This window comes from Anarhichas minor, unplaced genomic scaffold (genome assembly GCF_050575085.1).
Source record: "Anarhichas minor isolate MPS153535 unplaced genomic scaffold, ASM5057508v1 ptg000027l, whole genome shotgun sequence".
NCBI classification, from domain to species: domain Eukaryota; kingdom Metazoa; phylum Chordata; class Actinopteri; order Perciformes; family Anarhichadidae; genus Anarhichas; species Anarhichas minor.
In genome coordinates, this window is record NW_027466473.1 from 7,332,501 (window position 1) to 7,346,836 (window position 14,336).

General features: G+C 42.8%; 2 protein-coding genes across 3 annotated transcripts in view; one reads left to right on the forward strand and one right to left on the reverse strand.

The window, feature by feature from the left end:
- The window catches only part of zswim7 (zinc finger, SWIM-type containing 7), a 14,750-nt gene extending 13,103 nt beyond the window's left edge, over window positions 1-1,647 (forward strand). The window contains exon 5 of the mRNA XM_076102009.1: window positions 1,176-1,647. Within this exon, the coding sequence (XP_075958124.1) occupies window positions 1,176-1,286 (111 nt within the window). The 3' untranslated portion in view covers window positions 1,287-1,647. The remainder of the gene's footprint in view (window positions 1-1,175) is intronic.
- Window positions 1,648-1,669: 22 nt separating this feature from the next.
- Window positions 1,670-14,230, reverse strand: adora2b (adenosine A2b receptor). Of its 2 annotated transcripts, XM_076102000.1 has the most exons (3): window positions 14,104-14,230; window positions 13,457-13,944; window positions 1,670-4,430 (listed from the first exon to the last, which is right to left on the reverse strand). In XM_076102000.1, the coding sequence occupies exons 2-3, from the start codon at window positions 13,843-13,845 to the stop codon at window positions 3,722-3,724; spliced, it is 1,098 nt and encodes a 365-aa protein (XP_075958115.1). In that variant the 5' UTR covers window positions 13,846-13,944; window positions 14,104-14,230; the 3' UTR covers window positions 1,670-3,721. The 2 variants fall into 2 exon arrangements, with proteins under 2 accessions (XP_075958115.1, XP_075958114.1); XM_076101999.1 differs by having other exon boundaries at window positions 13,457-14,200.
- Between the last annotated feature and the right edge of the window lie 106 nt (window positions 14,231-14,336).

Genomic DNA, 14,336 nt, shown 5'->3' on the forward strand with positions numbered 1-14,336 from the left:
TGTGTGCAACGGATGTATTGTGGTCGGGTCGTGTTCTTGTCTGGTCACTGAGGGGTTGTCTCCTCTATGACTGGCTGTTGCTTTAAATATCTGTAAGCAAACGGCCTCCGCTGCTGCTGCTCCTGAGTATCAGGGAAACTCAGCTCCCTGGAGGATGCTGCTAAAATCAGTGTGAGAAGCAGAGAGCTGAAACAGACCGTGGAGACTCCCCACGTGCGCATCGGCACCACTGATATCATTCCCCATGAAAAAAAAACACGCGGAAGACAGAAATACAACTTCTCCCCGCCTCATCAAACCTTTATAGCTTGGAAGATAAAGTTAGAGTCGATTTTTTGTTTAGTTGCATGTGTGGAATCTAAAAGACGGTGCAAAATAAGGCTCATGGTTTTAACAAAGCTGTCATAAAGTCATAGAGTCAAACCACTCGAGAGACTGAGTTTGACCATGCAGTCTGCAGTCCTCCCCCGCTGGAGCCGCTCTATAGAGTCCAACATGACTGGATAAGGCCAAACAAGGTCCATACAGACAGATAACGGAGCGCTCCCACCGACAGCAGACAGCGCTAATAAACAAGAGTCGACAGGAGAAGCTAGTAAACAAACTTCTGTACCGTTGTCCTATTCGCCGCCCTTTGGCTCATCGTTTATGTAAAACACTAATCCACCGGCGTGTCACTGTGGAGGAAATCTCATTTCTAATGCATTGAATAGGCTGAGGGTGAAAACAAGTCAATGATTAACACGTTAATAGTAATGAGAGGAGCTTCTGAACGCGTTCGGTGACACATGCACACAGATGCAGAACTGCACTGTCATTGAACCCCATATTTAACGTCACAAGTTAGGATCTCATTCATCGCACAAACACTCCATCTGGAAAATAATACACAGTCATAACAACCCGCTGGACCACTGCGCTTTTCATTTTTAGAAATGTTTATAATTTGATGTAATTATTGGAAATTGTTGTGGCATTTGCCTTGTGACTAATATTCCTGGATTGAAGTTTGCTCGGTGGGAAGTTTCCAGCGGGTCTGTGCCAAGCAGCTCCTCTCTAGTCTGGTGTTTACATGAGAACTTTGAGAACATGAGAAAATTTTAAGTTATTGAAGCGGGCATCGCGGGCTTCACAGCCCACGTTCACGTAACGAGTCTGCGCTCTTTTCTCCGCAGTGCAAACACATCCTGGCCGTGTACCTGTGCCAGGCCACGGGTGGGACTCAGCAGGAGAGCGTGTCCGATCAGCAGATGTCCGCGCTGCTCGGCGGGACGGCAGCCCCGTGAGGTCCGTTCGGTGCAGCAGGAGGATCGGCGTGGATCGTCGTGGGCCCTGTTTGATGAGAGAGATGATGGTTTTGGACACTTTGGGTCACTGCGGAGAGGATCGGAGCACGGGAACTCTACCACGGTTTCTGCTCTTTCATTCGTCTCTCTGAAAGACACCAGATGTTGCTTTATTTATTTTTTATTTTGGAAGGGTTCTTAATCTGTTTCCAGGGAAACCACACAGCTGCTCATTGAGTATGTGTGGCTTTATTTTTAGGTTCTTTTTATCTGGAGCTGCATCAATTGGGGAAGTAGTGCATGTCTGCATGTATCCTCTGTGGCGATTGTAGAAATAAAGTCATATGATATGAAATTGAAATGAAGGAATACAGACTGATCTGTAACAATATAAACATTGCCTTTATCAACAAAATAATCCACCATACATACAGGTTGCATCATGTTAAATAGCAGTAGCTGTTCGCAGTTGCAGTTGTGTTGAAAGAAAGAAAGAAAGAATGGCCTCTCAGTTTGAACATCAGCGTGACCACAGTGGATGATTCTCCTGATTAGTACAACAACACTAGCATACTGACAGACTGATAGGTACTTCGGAATGAAAGGCAGGAATGTTGAAACGAGATCAACTTATCGTCCATCTTACCTTTTTTTTTTAAATCACAAAAGAAGGCAATTGTTTGACATCGATCAATAGCTTGTAGAAAGTTGGACACCTACAGTACTTATTTTTTACACGTCAATCAACAAAGACAATGACACAACAGTACAGTGCAGTTACAGTGTAGATGTCTCCATTGGAATGTACTAAAACTTTGGCACACTCCCGTATTTAGCCCTTGGAGTTAGTTGGAGGTGGTACACTGGACATGACGGGCGAATGACGGGCAATAGTGAAGCAGTGGAGGCTCGACACTTCTTAAAACACCAACACGACATGGTTCACTACCAACAATAAAGCACACCAAACAGGAAATAATCAAGAAATGTCAGTGCAATGTGTTTTCATTTGTGTAGTGATGGCTCTGAGGTGACCCTCATTTTTTTTTTTTTCACAAGTCATACTCCAAACAACACTGTGCTTTGCTCTGATTTAATTCAATTTGTTTTTATCACCTTACGCCAATTTCTTCAGTTTTATAAGCTCAACAGGACCATTCACAATACTGCCGACCGCTGCGAAATCAAGAGACGAGACGACGCACTTTAAGGTGCTTTAACATTAGACGCGGTGGAAAGCAGCGCTGCAGCTGTATTGCCTCAAACTATGATGCTGCGTACGAGCACCGTCGAGTGCAAAGAAGTAAGAATTTGCTTCTCAGAAAACATTTCATTATTGTTACCTACTTCAAAATGACATAATACTATTTTTTGGGGGTTCAGCTGGACTGGTCGCCTATCTTTGCGAGCGCTGTTAGTAGCGCTAAAGAGTAAAGCGAATTGAGTCCTCAGTGCAACATATTTTAGAGGTTTCACCCTTTAAACAGGAATGTTTTCTCAAATGAAACTGATCTGACTTCAGCAGCTTTTTGGAGGTCTGACTGTGATGAGAGCCTCAGGATCCCAGCTGAGTCTGAGGGAACGGGGGGGGGGGGGGGTCAATGTCAATGGTGCTTTATGCGATGTATGCCACGAGATACATGTGGGCCAGAAGCTTGGATGATGAAAAAAAAAAAAAAAAAAAAAGTATCAAATGTGACATGTGATTGCTCAAAGCTAAATGTCTCTGTACCCTTTATAAAAAAAGATGGCATCTGCACAATCATTTTCCCACTTCCTGAGCTTTTGTCTGAAGAAACGTCAACATGGAAATTATATGGCGCACCGCCGCCGCAGGTGTGTTTTGCTAAACTACTTCTTATGTCTGGGTCTGCTAGACTGAACCAGATCATGCTGTTTATTTAGTCGCCACAACAATGCTCTTAGCCACAGGGGTCATTTTGGGATGGGAGATGATTCATGGGATCAAGCATTTCTGTTTGTAGACTACGACCATTGTGCCTCTCCAGGTCCACAAGCACAGTTCCAGCCACATGATGTTTTTTGATCTTTAAATAAATTAATAAACACTGACGGTATAAAATAGCAAGGCAAAGGGAGTGTTTGGAGTTGAAACAGGGGATTCAGAATGATAAATAGCATTATAGAATGTAGTTTGGATCCGGTTCACAGTCCTGCAAATCCAGTTAGCTTCAACATGTTTTTTTTAAATCTGAAATCCTTCACAATACAAAGGGTTACGTAAGACTTGCCATTCAACATCACACTGCCTGACCCCTGATTCATAAATAAATGTCCACATTCAAGGCGCGTTTGACATCGGTTCTTCACATATCACCCTCGTTCTGTAAACATATAAACCTCAGTGGAAATTAAAGTCAAGACCGAAACATCAGAGTCGACGCAGATGAAACTCCCCTCAGTGCCGGCTCTCTCTATAGCAGAGGGTCGATGGTCATGGTGATCTGTTCTCTGTTGCTTCTGCTGCTGTTGGAGCTGACGTACAGCTCCTCCCTGCGGCAAAGGACGTGCTGGGTCAGGATCTTGCGGAAGGTGTTCCTGAAGTCCTGGATGCGGTAAGCGTAGATGACGGGGTTGACCGCGGAGTTGGCGTGAGACAGAATGATGGCCACGTACATGACAATCTCGGGCTTATGCAGCTCCTCGTAAAACAGCGTGAGGCAGTTGAGGATGTGGACGGGCAGCCAGCAGACGGCGAACAGTCCCACGATGATGGAGAGGGATTTGGCCACCCGGATCTCCTTCTGCAGCAGCCCGTGGTGATGGCTGTCCCCGTTGCCCACGCACTTCAGCTCGATCTGTCTCAGCTGCTTCCTGGCCACAGTGAAGATCTTCAGGTAAATGCCCAGCATGATGAGCAGCGGAGGCAGCACGCACACAAAGAAGTTAAAGTAGACCATGTAGTGCATGTCCACCACGCTCTCAAAGAAGCACCTGAGGTTGCAGCTCTGTACTAAGTCTCCGCCGACCCTCGTAGTGTTGTCCGCCCCAGAGCTGCCGTTCCTGCAGCTCGTGTACTTCAAGTTCCAGCCAAAGAAGGGGATGAGGCCGATGACAAAGGAGAGGATCCATAAGATAGCGATGATCTCTCTGGCGGTCTTTCCCGTCATCAACTCCTTGTACCTGGAGAAAACACAGCACAGGGAATCGTCGTCATTATTTTCCCAATGTGGAAGTTTTGGACAAAGGTCACACTCCAAAGATAGGCTCTAGAGCTCGAGTACAGCCCAGCTATAACATACAAATACAACAACATAGCAAAAAGGGAACACCGCGCTAACATGAATCAAACTACAGTATATGAGCAAAACATTTTTGGGTGCTTTTTATAATTTTGCGACGTTAATATTTACCCATGTACCTCTGATGACTGTTGCAGCTTTTGCATCTTTTTTTTCTAGAAAATCCCAACGTAGCTTAAAGCTAGCAGTTGTTTAGTACTTAGTGACTTTAGGAAGACTTGAATGTTAATGATTAAGAGGTTGTTTGACAATCCTGAAAAAGATTTGATCCAAAATTCACATTTTGATTTAAAAAGATGTTGCAATGGAGAAAGAAGCGTCTGCAGAGAAGTTAGTGTTTAGTTTTGCTCGTAGAGCGTGAGTTTTGTTTGTGCGGTATGTTGGTGTGGCCTTTCTGACGAATCATATTATTCTTATGCAGCTCCGTCTGTGCACCAAGATGCACATCGGCCTAATAATGGCTATGAATCAGGCAGACGATATGAATGATCAAGTGCGATGGTGAATTGCTGTGACTTGGTGCATTCAAGTGCTGTAGAAAATGTATTATCTTCGCAGTCCTTTTTTAAAATTTACTTTTTGGTTTTTCAAGCCAAACAAAAGTGGACAGAGATCAGCTTCAAAGTCTAAAAGCTACTAAATTCATTTTAACAATGATGTTTGATCTCCTGAGGATGGACCACTGTTAACATTACACATCCCGATGATGGACCTGATGTCTGAGCTTCACACTAGTGCATGAATGCACCACAAAGTGTTCAGTGTTTGTTATGAATTGGTTTGAACACTTGAAATCCTATTGAAGGAACCTTAGATGAGTTTACCTGGACCTGTTTTAATGCCAGTTCATTGTCTCGTCTAGGGGAGGATGTACTCTGGAGCCGGTGACAACTAAACCCCCAAATCAGTTATAAATGTTAAAGAAGATGAAATAGAATGATAAAGGAAGCCGCATCCCATATTGCTTTATTTAGTTTCATGTTACATCTGACCACATTATCAGCTGCTAAATGAAAGCATGAAGTCTGCTGACAGTATCTTACATACGCTTCGCTCAACACACATATTGCTAAAATTACACGCGCCTTGCGGTGTTGAGTCATGACTTGAAAATGAAAGACTTTTTCTATCTTCATTTTTTTTTATGTCTCTTTGTGCTTTTTTTTTTTTGTTCGATGCCTAAACTGTCGTATAGTTCCATCTGTTGTTTTCCACTGTTGATGAATGGATGAATGGATGAATGTTGAGTATTTGATACATTTTACACAGATTCAGCACGTTTCCCATAAAACCCGTCCCTCACTGGAATGTTGTATGAAATTATGAACGGCAGGTGCACAGAGGCTGCGTATGGAGATTCGGGGGGGTGACTCACACAAGTGTCGTCTTCACCGTCCCCATCATATGAACAGCGCTCGAAGCAAAAATGAGCAGTTTCCTCAAAGTGAATCATGCGAGCGACTGCATGGTAATGACTCACACACATGCTGACATCCGCACGCACACACGCAGCAGCCAGTCTGAGCTGGAGGTGCCATAAATAATCTGATTTCTACAGCTGCACCTTATATGATCACATGATATCAGCACTTACAATATGTGTGTGTGTGTATATATTTGTATATATATATGCCCTCCAGCATGGTATTCACAGTTGGCCTTTACAGGCCGCGGCTCGTTGACTGCAGTTCCCTTTTGCTGCTGGATATATTAACTCCACAAACAAACGATTCGTCACTTCCCTGTCACATCCCCTAACAACAGCTCTTCCGTGAGTCAGCGGACCGCTTCAAACGGTCACATGCTCCAAATTGGCACGGCACTAGTGTCATATGAAGTGTAAAATGCCATAGTATGTCATTACAAAGTTATAGTGTGTGTATAGCACTGCACTGGCTTCCTGTCCAACAAAGAATTGACTTTAAAGTCCTGCTGTTGGTTTATAAAGCACTGAATGGTTTAGGGCCAAAACACATCTCTGATCTGCTGCTACCTCATGAACCATCCCGACCCCTTAGGTCGTCTGGGACCGGTCTACTTTCTGTTCCCAGAGTCAGAACTAAACATGGAGAAGCAGCGTTCAGGTTTTCTGCTCCACACATCTGGAACAAAGTCCCAGAAAGCTGCAGGTCTGCCGAGACCCCCAGCTCCTTTAAATCAAGACTGAAGACTTTTCTGTTTGCTGCTGCCTTTAATTCAACCAGATTCGAGGATATTAATCAATTTCTGCATTTTACTACTACTGTATTTTAATGACTGTTTTTAATGTTTCAATCAATGTGTTGCCTTATGTTTTGATGCTTTGAATGGTTTTATGTGAAGCACTTTGAATTGCCTTGTTGAAATGTGCTACACAAATAAACTTGCCTTGCCTAGTATATAAATTCATGGTCTAATATGTCATAAAATGTCTTCAAATAGTCATAGTATAGTATGTCTTAAGAATACATAGTATGTACAGTTATATTCAACTTACAGCCCGCGGGCATAAAAATGTCATAGTATGTTTAAAAAAATATATATACATTATATTATATGCCATTAAATTGTATTACAAATATCAAAGTATAGTACTATATGTCTTTGAAAAAAAAAATCATAGTCTTTGTATATTATGTCATAAGGTCACAAAATGTCATAAAAGTCATAAATATGCGGGCCGAAACCTCGTTCTGAAAAGTGAAGCCAATGCAAAAGTGCCTTAAACTTGCATTCTTTCTAATGGCCAGCAGGGGGCGACTGCACTGGTTGCAAATAGTTCATCTCTATGAGAAAACTACGACGGCGTATTAGGACCATTGTAGGTAATACAAAAATAATAATTACAGAGCAGGGGTCGGGGTAATGACAAACTGTGGTGAAGCCAGCAGTCTGAATTTCGTTGCTCCTTAATTAGTGTTATTATGGTAAGGATGGCCTCTTAGGGAGGCGAAGGTGTAGCAACTCATAATGTGATAACTGTGAATAATGTAGTAATTTAAATGAAATAAAAATGTACAATGTAAAAACCAGCACGTAATAAGAAAACCATGCGTGCATAACGTAATAACATGTAATAAGTTATTACATTATGTGAAAATGATTACATTAAAACTAGGCAAAAACACTTGTTGAATAATGTAATAGTTTTAGTGCATCGTGTATTTGCATTTAAAAAAAGGAATTTTCCTTTTTTTTTAAAGTCTGGGAACCCTTCATACGTGACATTAGATACATAATGCAAGAGGCATATTTACTCTTAAGCCAATGTTTATTTTGTGACATGTTGTAACCAGGAACACAAACAAACCAAATGTACAAGAGCACACAAAGACATAACTCTGAAACTCAAGCTCAGTGTATATCGTACAACTTAAGGGACATAATATATCGCAGAATAATCAGATCAAAAAAAGATCATAAACTAGAAAATACAATGTAAATCACTACATGGCAACACTTTCTATAATGCTCATGTCTATAATCTGCTTAAAGCCTAGTACAATTACAGTTCTAAGCGCTCATAATTCATACTGCTTCATAAAGCATTTTGTATTGACCTATAAGGTCAAGTATCATCATAATTACTGACCACTAACTGACTTTTCTTTTTGAAAGGATCATGTGTCGTATAATTCCCATAGTTGTAATATTATAAACTGATAAGTTTCTTAAAGTGGTAATTGTTGGCTGTAAGTAAAGTATTTAAATGTATTTAAATCTGTGCAAGAAATGATTTGTACTTTACCTAAAGCAAACAGTGACCCGTTAAAGTGACTTATAGTCTCATTATAACTAATTATAATGTACAACTATGGGATTTATAATGCATTATATTTGACCTCATGTCATGCAGTATGTTATGTTTATAGTAATAGAGCATTATGAATATGTATAACTATACAGTGTTGTAAGCAGTTTATAACACATATATATAAGTATGTTTATAAAGCATTACATACATGGGCATCATAGAAAGAGTTGCCAATCATTTCCCCATGTATCATGTAGCCCTCCTCCATCGGGCATCTTAACCAATAAAAAGGTGCTTGACACAGAAGGCAAGGCCACTGGCTTCTACAACTAAATGTTACAACCAGCAGTAATACCCAACAATACTGAATATTTAAACTCAGTGAATGTTAGTCAACTTCTGCACCATTCTAGGTTCAAAACCTTTACAGTATAGAGGAACACAATACATTATAAACTAAGACAATGGAGTGTTGAAAGGAAGAATATGCTGAATATGTATTTTATTTGGAACCATCCAAAGCACAATCCCCGCCCTCATCCATCGGGTATCTTGGCCAAAAAGCAGCGTGTGAAAGGCCACCGGTGCGTCCAGCTGCTTTGTTCAGCCTGATAATGCTGATGCAGCAGTTTCTCTCACACTATCAGCTAAAGAATCTTCAATATACATTTTTGGCAAGAATGGCAGGGAAAGCTGTGGAGTCATGTGCATATATATAAAAAAAAAAAAAAAAAAGAGTTCACATGAAGTGACAGCATGTCAGCTATTTGGTCAGCTAACAATTAAATTAAATTCATATGCCAAGAATCTCTGGATGTCAAATATCTAAGAGGCTTCATCAGTTTCCTACTGATTGATGAATGATGTGTCTGATGTCATGGTAGAAGTGTTCTCAAGCTCAAAACAAAGGAAAAGGCCTTTTTTTAATTGCAAATGATTACACTATGCACTAAACTTATTAAACTTAATCCCCCAAAAATGTCTGTTTATAATGATTTATTATTTTCTTACAATGTAATAACTTGTTACATTAAACACAAACTGTTGTAATGTCATGCGCTCATGGTTCTCTTAAATCATGTGCCGATTACTACATTACAAACTTTTATTACATTTAAATGATCACATTATAAACTTTTATTACATTTAAATTACTACATGCACAGGTTCTACATTACGAGCTGCACCTCGGCCCTGAAAGAGACACAAGACATGTTCTTTAATGTTCTTTCATGTACTTGAATAAATACTGATATTGTAGAAGTTACAGGAAAATAGAGACAAACAGCTTCTATCTTTGACTACTCGAAGGCATGCGCCATTTATTTCAGCACAGATAATACTACGAACCAAACGATGAGAAGACGTTACTCCAAACGCACTGCGTTACCACAGTTACGCACTGAAGCCTTTAATTAAGGGGCCGTGCCCAATTATCATCGTGTCGGTGTGAAGGGAAAACAAGACCACACAGCACAACTGCTGGTGTTAAAGCACAGATTAGGGGGAATTATGTCCTTAGCTTCCTGGGGGGAGGTCCTGCTGCTGAGATGAGAGGATGAATGGAGAGAGTCCGCTACAGTATAATATCTCTCGCACTCGGCGGCCAACGTTACCACAGCGTTCAGTGGCATTTGTGGTGTGATGAGGTTAATTCAAACCTTGCAAAGTGAAGCCATGGGTTCCTTAACAAAAAACAAAACGCTATTTTTTATTACAAAGGTTTTGTGCTCCACTATTTTTCCAACTTATAAATAGTATTACTCCTGTCCACTGGCTCCATACTTGTTTCCTTCCCTACAATGGCCCTGTTGTAGACCCTACTCTTCACTTGCAGATAGTGCTGTTGAGTTAGGACAGAAGAGGACAGAGTGCATCGTAATGACCCACCCAGTGCAACGCCCTTTCTTCAGTTTGTGACTGTTTTTGGACAATTAAGTACTTCTGTGGCACGGAGGTAAAATCTACATCACCAATTCATCATTCTCTGTGGGATTTATATGTAAATAAAGCGATAAAACGAAGCCATCTGCTAAGAGGCTGCGCGATACGAGAACGAAACCAGGCTATGAGGAAGTGTGTTCAACATGCGGCAATTCCCTCAGACTTTTATAGCGCAGGCAGGAAGCACGTGCTATCGGTGTGTTATTTCAGAAGCAGAGACGTTGCTGGTAAAATTAAATTTGTGTTAATGGAAGGACACTTCTCGATCATTAGCCCAGTCTTTCCTCTAAGTGGGCATTCAAAGCGAGAAAATAAAGCCCCGTCTTATAATAACTAATATTCCCAACACTCAATTATTTACCAGTGGTGTGCCACTCTGTCCGGCGACCCCCTGCAGGGAGACGAGCGGGTCGCCCCGGGGGCCATAAATAATACAGCACTCTGCCCGCAGAGGGAGGAGAGGAAGCTTCAGAGCTCAGTGTCCTCACATCTCCGCACCATCTCCCTGCTTCTCTCCTTCTTCTACTCCCTCTATCCGTCAATCCGTACAGCAGGCAGCACAATGTCCGTTTCCCAGAGGGCCCATCTCATGCAGCCCCCCCCCTGCCCTCCCACCCTCTCTTTCTGTTTGGACACAGGGAGCGGGCGAGCGACTGAATGGATTAGTTCTGGCATGACAACAGCACGCTGGCATCTATCTTTGTTTTGCTTTCTTCCCCTGCTCCATTCTCCATACATCCCCTTCTCTTCTCTCTGCCGCTGTGCTTCCGCCCGGGGCTACAGACCTCTGCCAGGCCGCCGCCCCCCCCCCCACACACACACACAATATCTGCTTAAATGTGCGGCAGTGTTCGCAGTCCTGCTCTTTCAATCACAATCTAACAGGTGGCCCTTCACACAGGTGGGGGGGGGGGGGGGGGAATTATACTTAGCCTGCCAAGGTGTGTATGCAAACAGAGCTGTTCAGCATTTGCATTATGAATTGTATTTGTGAGCATGTCTCTATAAAAACAAGTTGTATAACAAGGTAAAGGCACATTAATAAAGCCGTGTAAACACAGATCTGAACCTGTAAAGCGTTCACGGACAAATTAAAATTAGGATGTGGTGATGCACTGAATTGTTTTGTCATAAGCAAAGTTCTTAAATTCACAGCGTTTGAAAAAACTTTCTAGACGAGCTGCAAAACCCACAACACTGACACCCACTCCTAAACCTGACCTCTACCAAACCACACAGAGCAACCTACACACATCTTTAACTTTTTCTTTCTTTTTGTCAAATTGCACGTCATTGTCCCCTAACTCCACAGCTGATCCCAGGTCATTTCAAGAGTGGATGACGTATGCTTCACTAAAAGTGTGAGGATGATGCATCTCTCACCGTGTGTCTACATCTTGAAGCGTATTTCCACCAGCTTCTTGTATTGTACCGTCCACCCATCAACAGAGTCTTGACCGCTTCTTTAACCCTAATACCGGAACTTTTCAACAGTTTTCATTATTTGTAAATCACTAGAGCAGGATGTTCATATAGGATGCCAGTCTATCACACCCACTGCACCCCTAAAAGTGCTGAAACAAAGACAGGAAGACTCTGAAACTGCCCATTAAAATGATGATGCCCACTTTTCCTGACCACCCTGAGGCACTGCTGCTGGTGTGGGTGGGATCTTTTGAGGTCTCTGATGTGCTAAAGGTTATTTGAACGCCCAAACAGGACAGAGGAACAAAATAACTAGAAGTTATTTTTCTGACAACAGTGAAGACGGGGGCTTGAAGAGAGCATTGAGTGGGTGGGATGTGCGCATCTGTCATCTCAGGGGGTTTAAAACATCTGGCTTTGGCCTTTCACTTCCACTGGAGCCATCTGTGAAAACACTTTCATCCGAGAGCCCCAAAGGCCTGCAGACTGGCCAAACTCACACACACACCCACACCCACACACACAGCCACCATATCACTGTGGACATGTAATTTGAGCTGAACGTACAAACTGGTCTTATTATCGCGTGTGTGTGTGTGTGTGTGTGTGTTGTGAGGCTGGGCTTTCAGAGGGAACCATAAAATATGTTGTTATGAGCGTGTCGCCGGTTTGGAGGCGGCTTAAGTCAGTGTTTTTACTGTAAGAGGGGGTCGAATATGAGGTTTGGTTTCTGTCCGTAAGTCAAAAATAGAAGGATTTTTACAAGCCACTTGGTTGGCGGGGGACAGCTTTTATCCCAGACTAGTGTCAAACTGTCCTCTCCTGCCAGCGTTTGAGCCGAATGGAAATGACAGCACACGGCACAAACAGCCCCCAGAGCCACATCCAGTGCCCACAACAATCACTGCAGAGAGTGTCGCCTTTAAGAGGAAAACCTACTGACAACTCTCTGACATGGTAAAATGCCCAAAAACAACAACACCTAGAGACAGACAAATCACATCTGATAATAAAGTGTGTATTCATCAATTCACGGAAATATCAAGCGACACCGTGCCGGCTGTCTCTGCCCATTTCTGTCCCCTCAGGCTCGGAGGCTGCACAGTGGATTTCGGTGGCCTTTACCATCACGGCCTGTAGAAGCGACACAGCGTGGGCAGGTATTGATCCGGCAGGCTTCTCCCGGTGTGTCACATCAAACAGCTGCACGACAGATCTGCGCATCTTTTTACGAGCCGCTGGAGGCGTCGGATAACTAAACCGATTTCTCGGGTTTCTACTGCTGAAAGTCACGACCGTACTGGGTGTAAAGGACGAGATTATCTAAACCCTTCAGATTATTCAATCAAGGTTGTGAAACAGTCACTTCAATGCGTTTGCTGACTCCGTCTCGAATGCCAGATTCAAATAATGTTTAGAGAGGTTTTATCTGATTATCATTCCTAGTTGAGGTATTAACTATGCTATTTATACACAAGGCATACAGCCAACAGGAAACTGATTCATGAGGTCACACAGCTCATATTCTTCCAGATCCTGAATTTGATTATTTTTTGAGGAGACACATTTTGTAGGACTCTTGTCAACAGGATCAGAGCAACTCATATTTTTCTGCATATTTGGCACATTGTGTATTAACAAGTGATTAAACCACAACCACTTTTCATAAAAGTCAGTCCTTAATTCACTTAGATTATAAAAATAAAAAAAAGCTAATTAAGGTTTCATCATCTTCACCATTATCTTGTCAGATGAGAAGAATATTCTAATTAATTCCACATCAGTCATAAAATAATAGTACTCACCTCAGAGGAATTTTGACGGCCAGATATCTATCAATTGCAATAGCAAGAAGGCTGAAGATGGAGCTTTGAGTCAGTACCAAGACGAAACAGGCCAGGAAGAGGCATCCGTAGAAGTCCAGATCTATGCCGATGCTGATGGTTATGGCAAAGGGGATGGCGAGGCAACCGACCAGAATATCAGCCACAGCCAGGGACACTAGGAAATAGTTGGTGGCGTTCTTCAAAGTGGTGTTTATCGCGACGGCCCAGCAAACCAGTACGTTGCCGGATATGGAGAGAATCGCAATTACTACTTCAATCACGATGTAGAACGCATTCATCTCAGCAAAGTGTGTTGAAGGACTAAAACCTGCAGGCTGAGCATAACAGAAGAGGGTCATCCCCAACATACACACACACGCGCGCTGCTTCTAGTCACAGAGGAGTAAAGAAGTCTTTCTGCTGTAATCCAGGAACATCCCACAAGTGTGAGCTGCAGAACCAGCCATCTGTTGGAAAGAAAGGAATTAACTTTAAAGCAGCTCTTGCGTCACAGAGTTTGGCGAAAGCTGCCGTGGCTGCGTGTAACGCATGGATCCTCCACGCCTGCTGCAAACCCGTGCACAGAGAACAGACAGAAAGTCCCCGGGTGATGCGTGTGCGCTCACCTTAATGAACCCGCACATCGTATCTCTGCGACCGATCTGTGGAGAGCTCAAGCGGCATCTGTGGATCTGTAGCGCTGGCAGTGTGTGTCGCACAACTCCCCCCCCCAGACGGAAGTTATGAAGAAACGCAGCACAAGAAAGCGGTAAAGAAAAGGAATCCCTCAATTACACAGAGAAACCACGCCCCAAACACAGACGCGCGCACGCGGTTGCAAGTTGTGCGATGTGGGTGG

Bases quoted from the DNA above. Each gene is read 5' to 3' on its own strand.
- adora2b (XM_076102000.1), bottom strand. From the start codon at position 13,845: ATGTTGGGGATGACCCTCTTCTGTTATGCTCAGCCTGCAGGTTTTAGT. The intron at 4,431-13,456 runs GTGAGTACTATT...TGTTTTCTCCAG, and splicing joins GCCGTCAAAATTCCTCTGAG to GTACAAGGAGTTGATGACGG.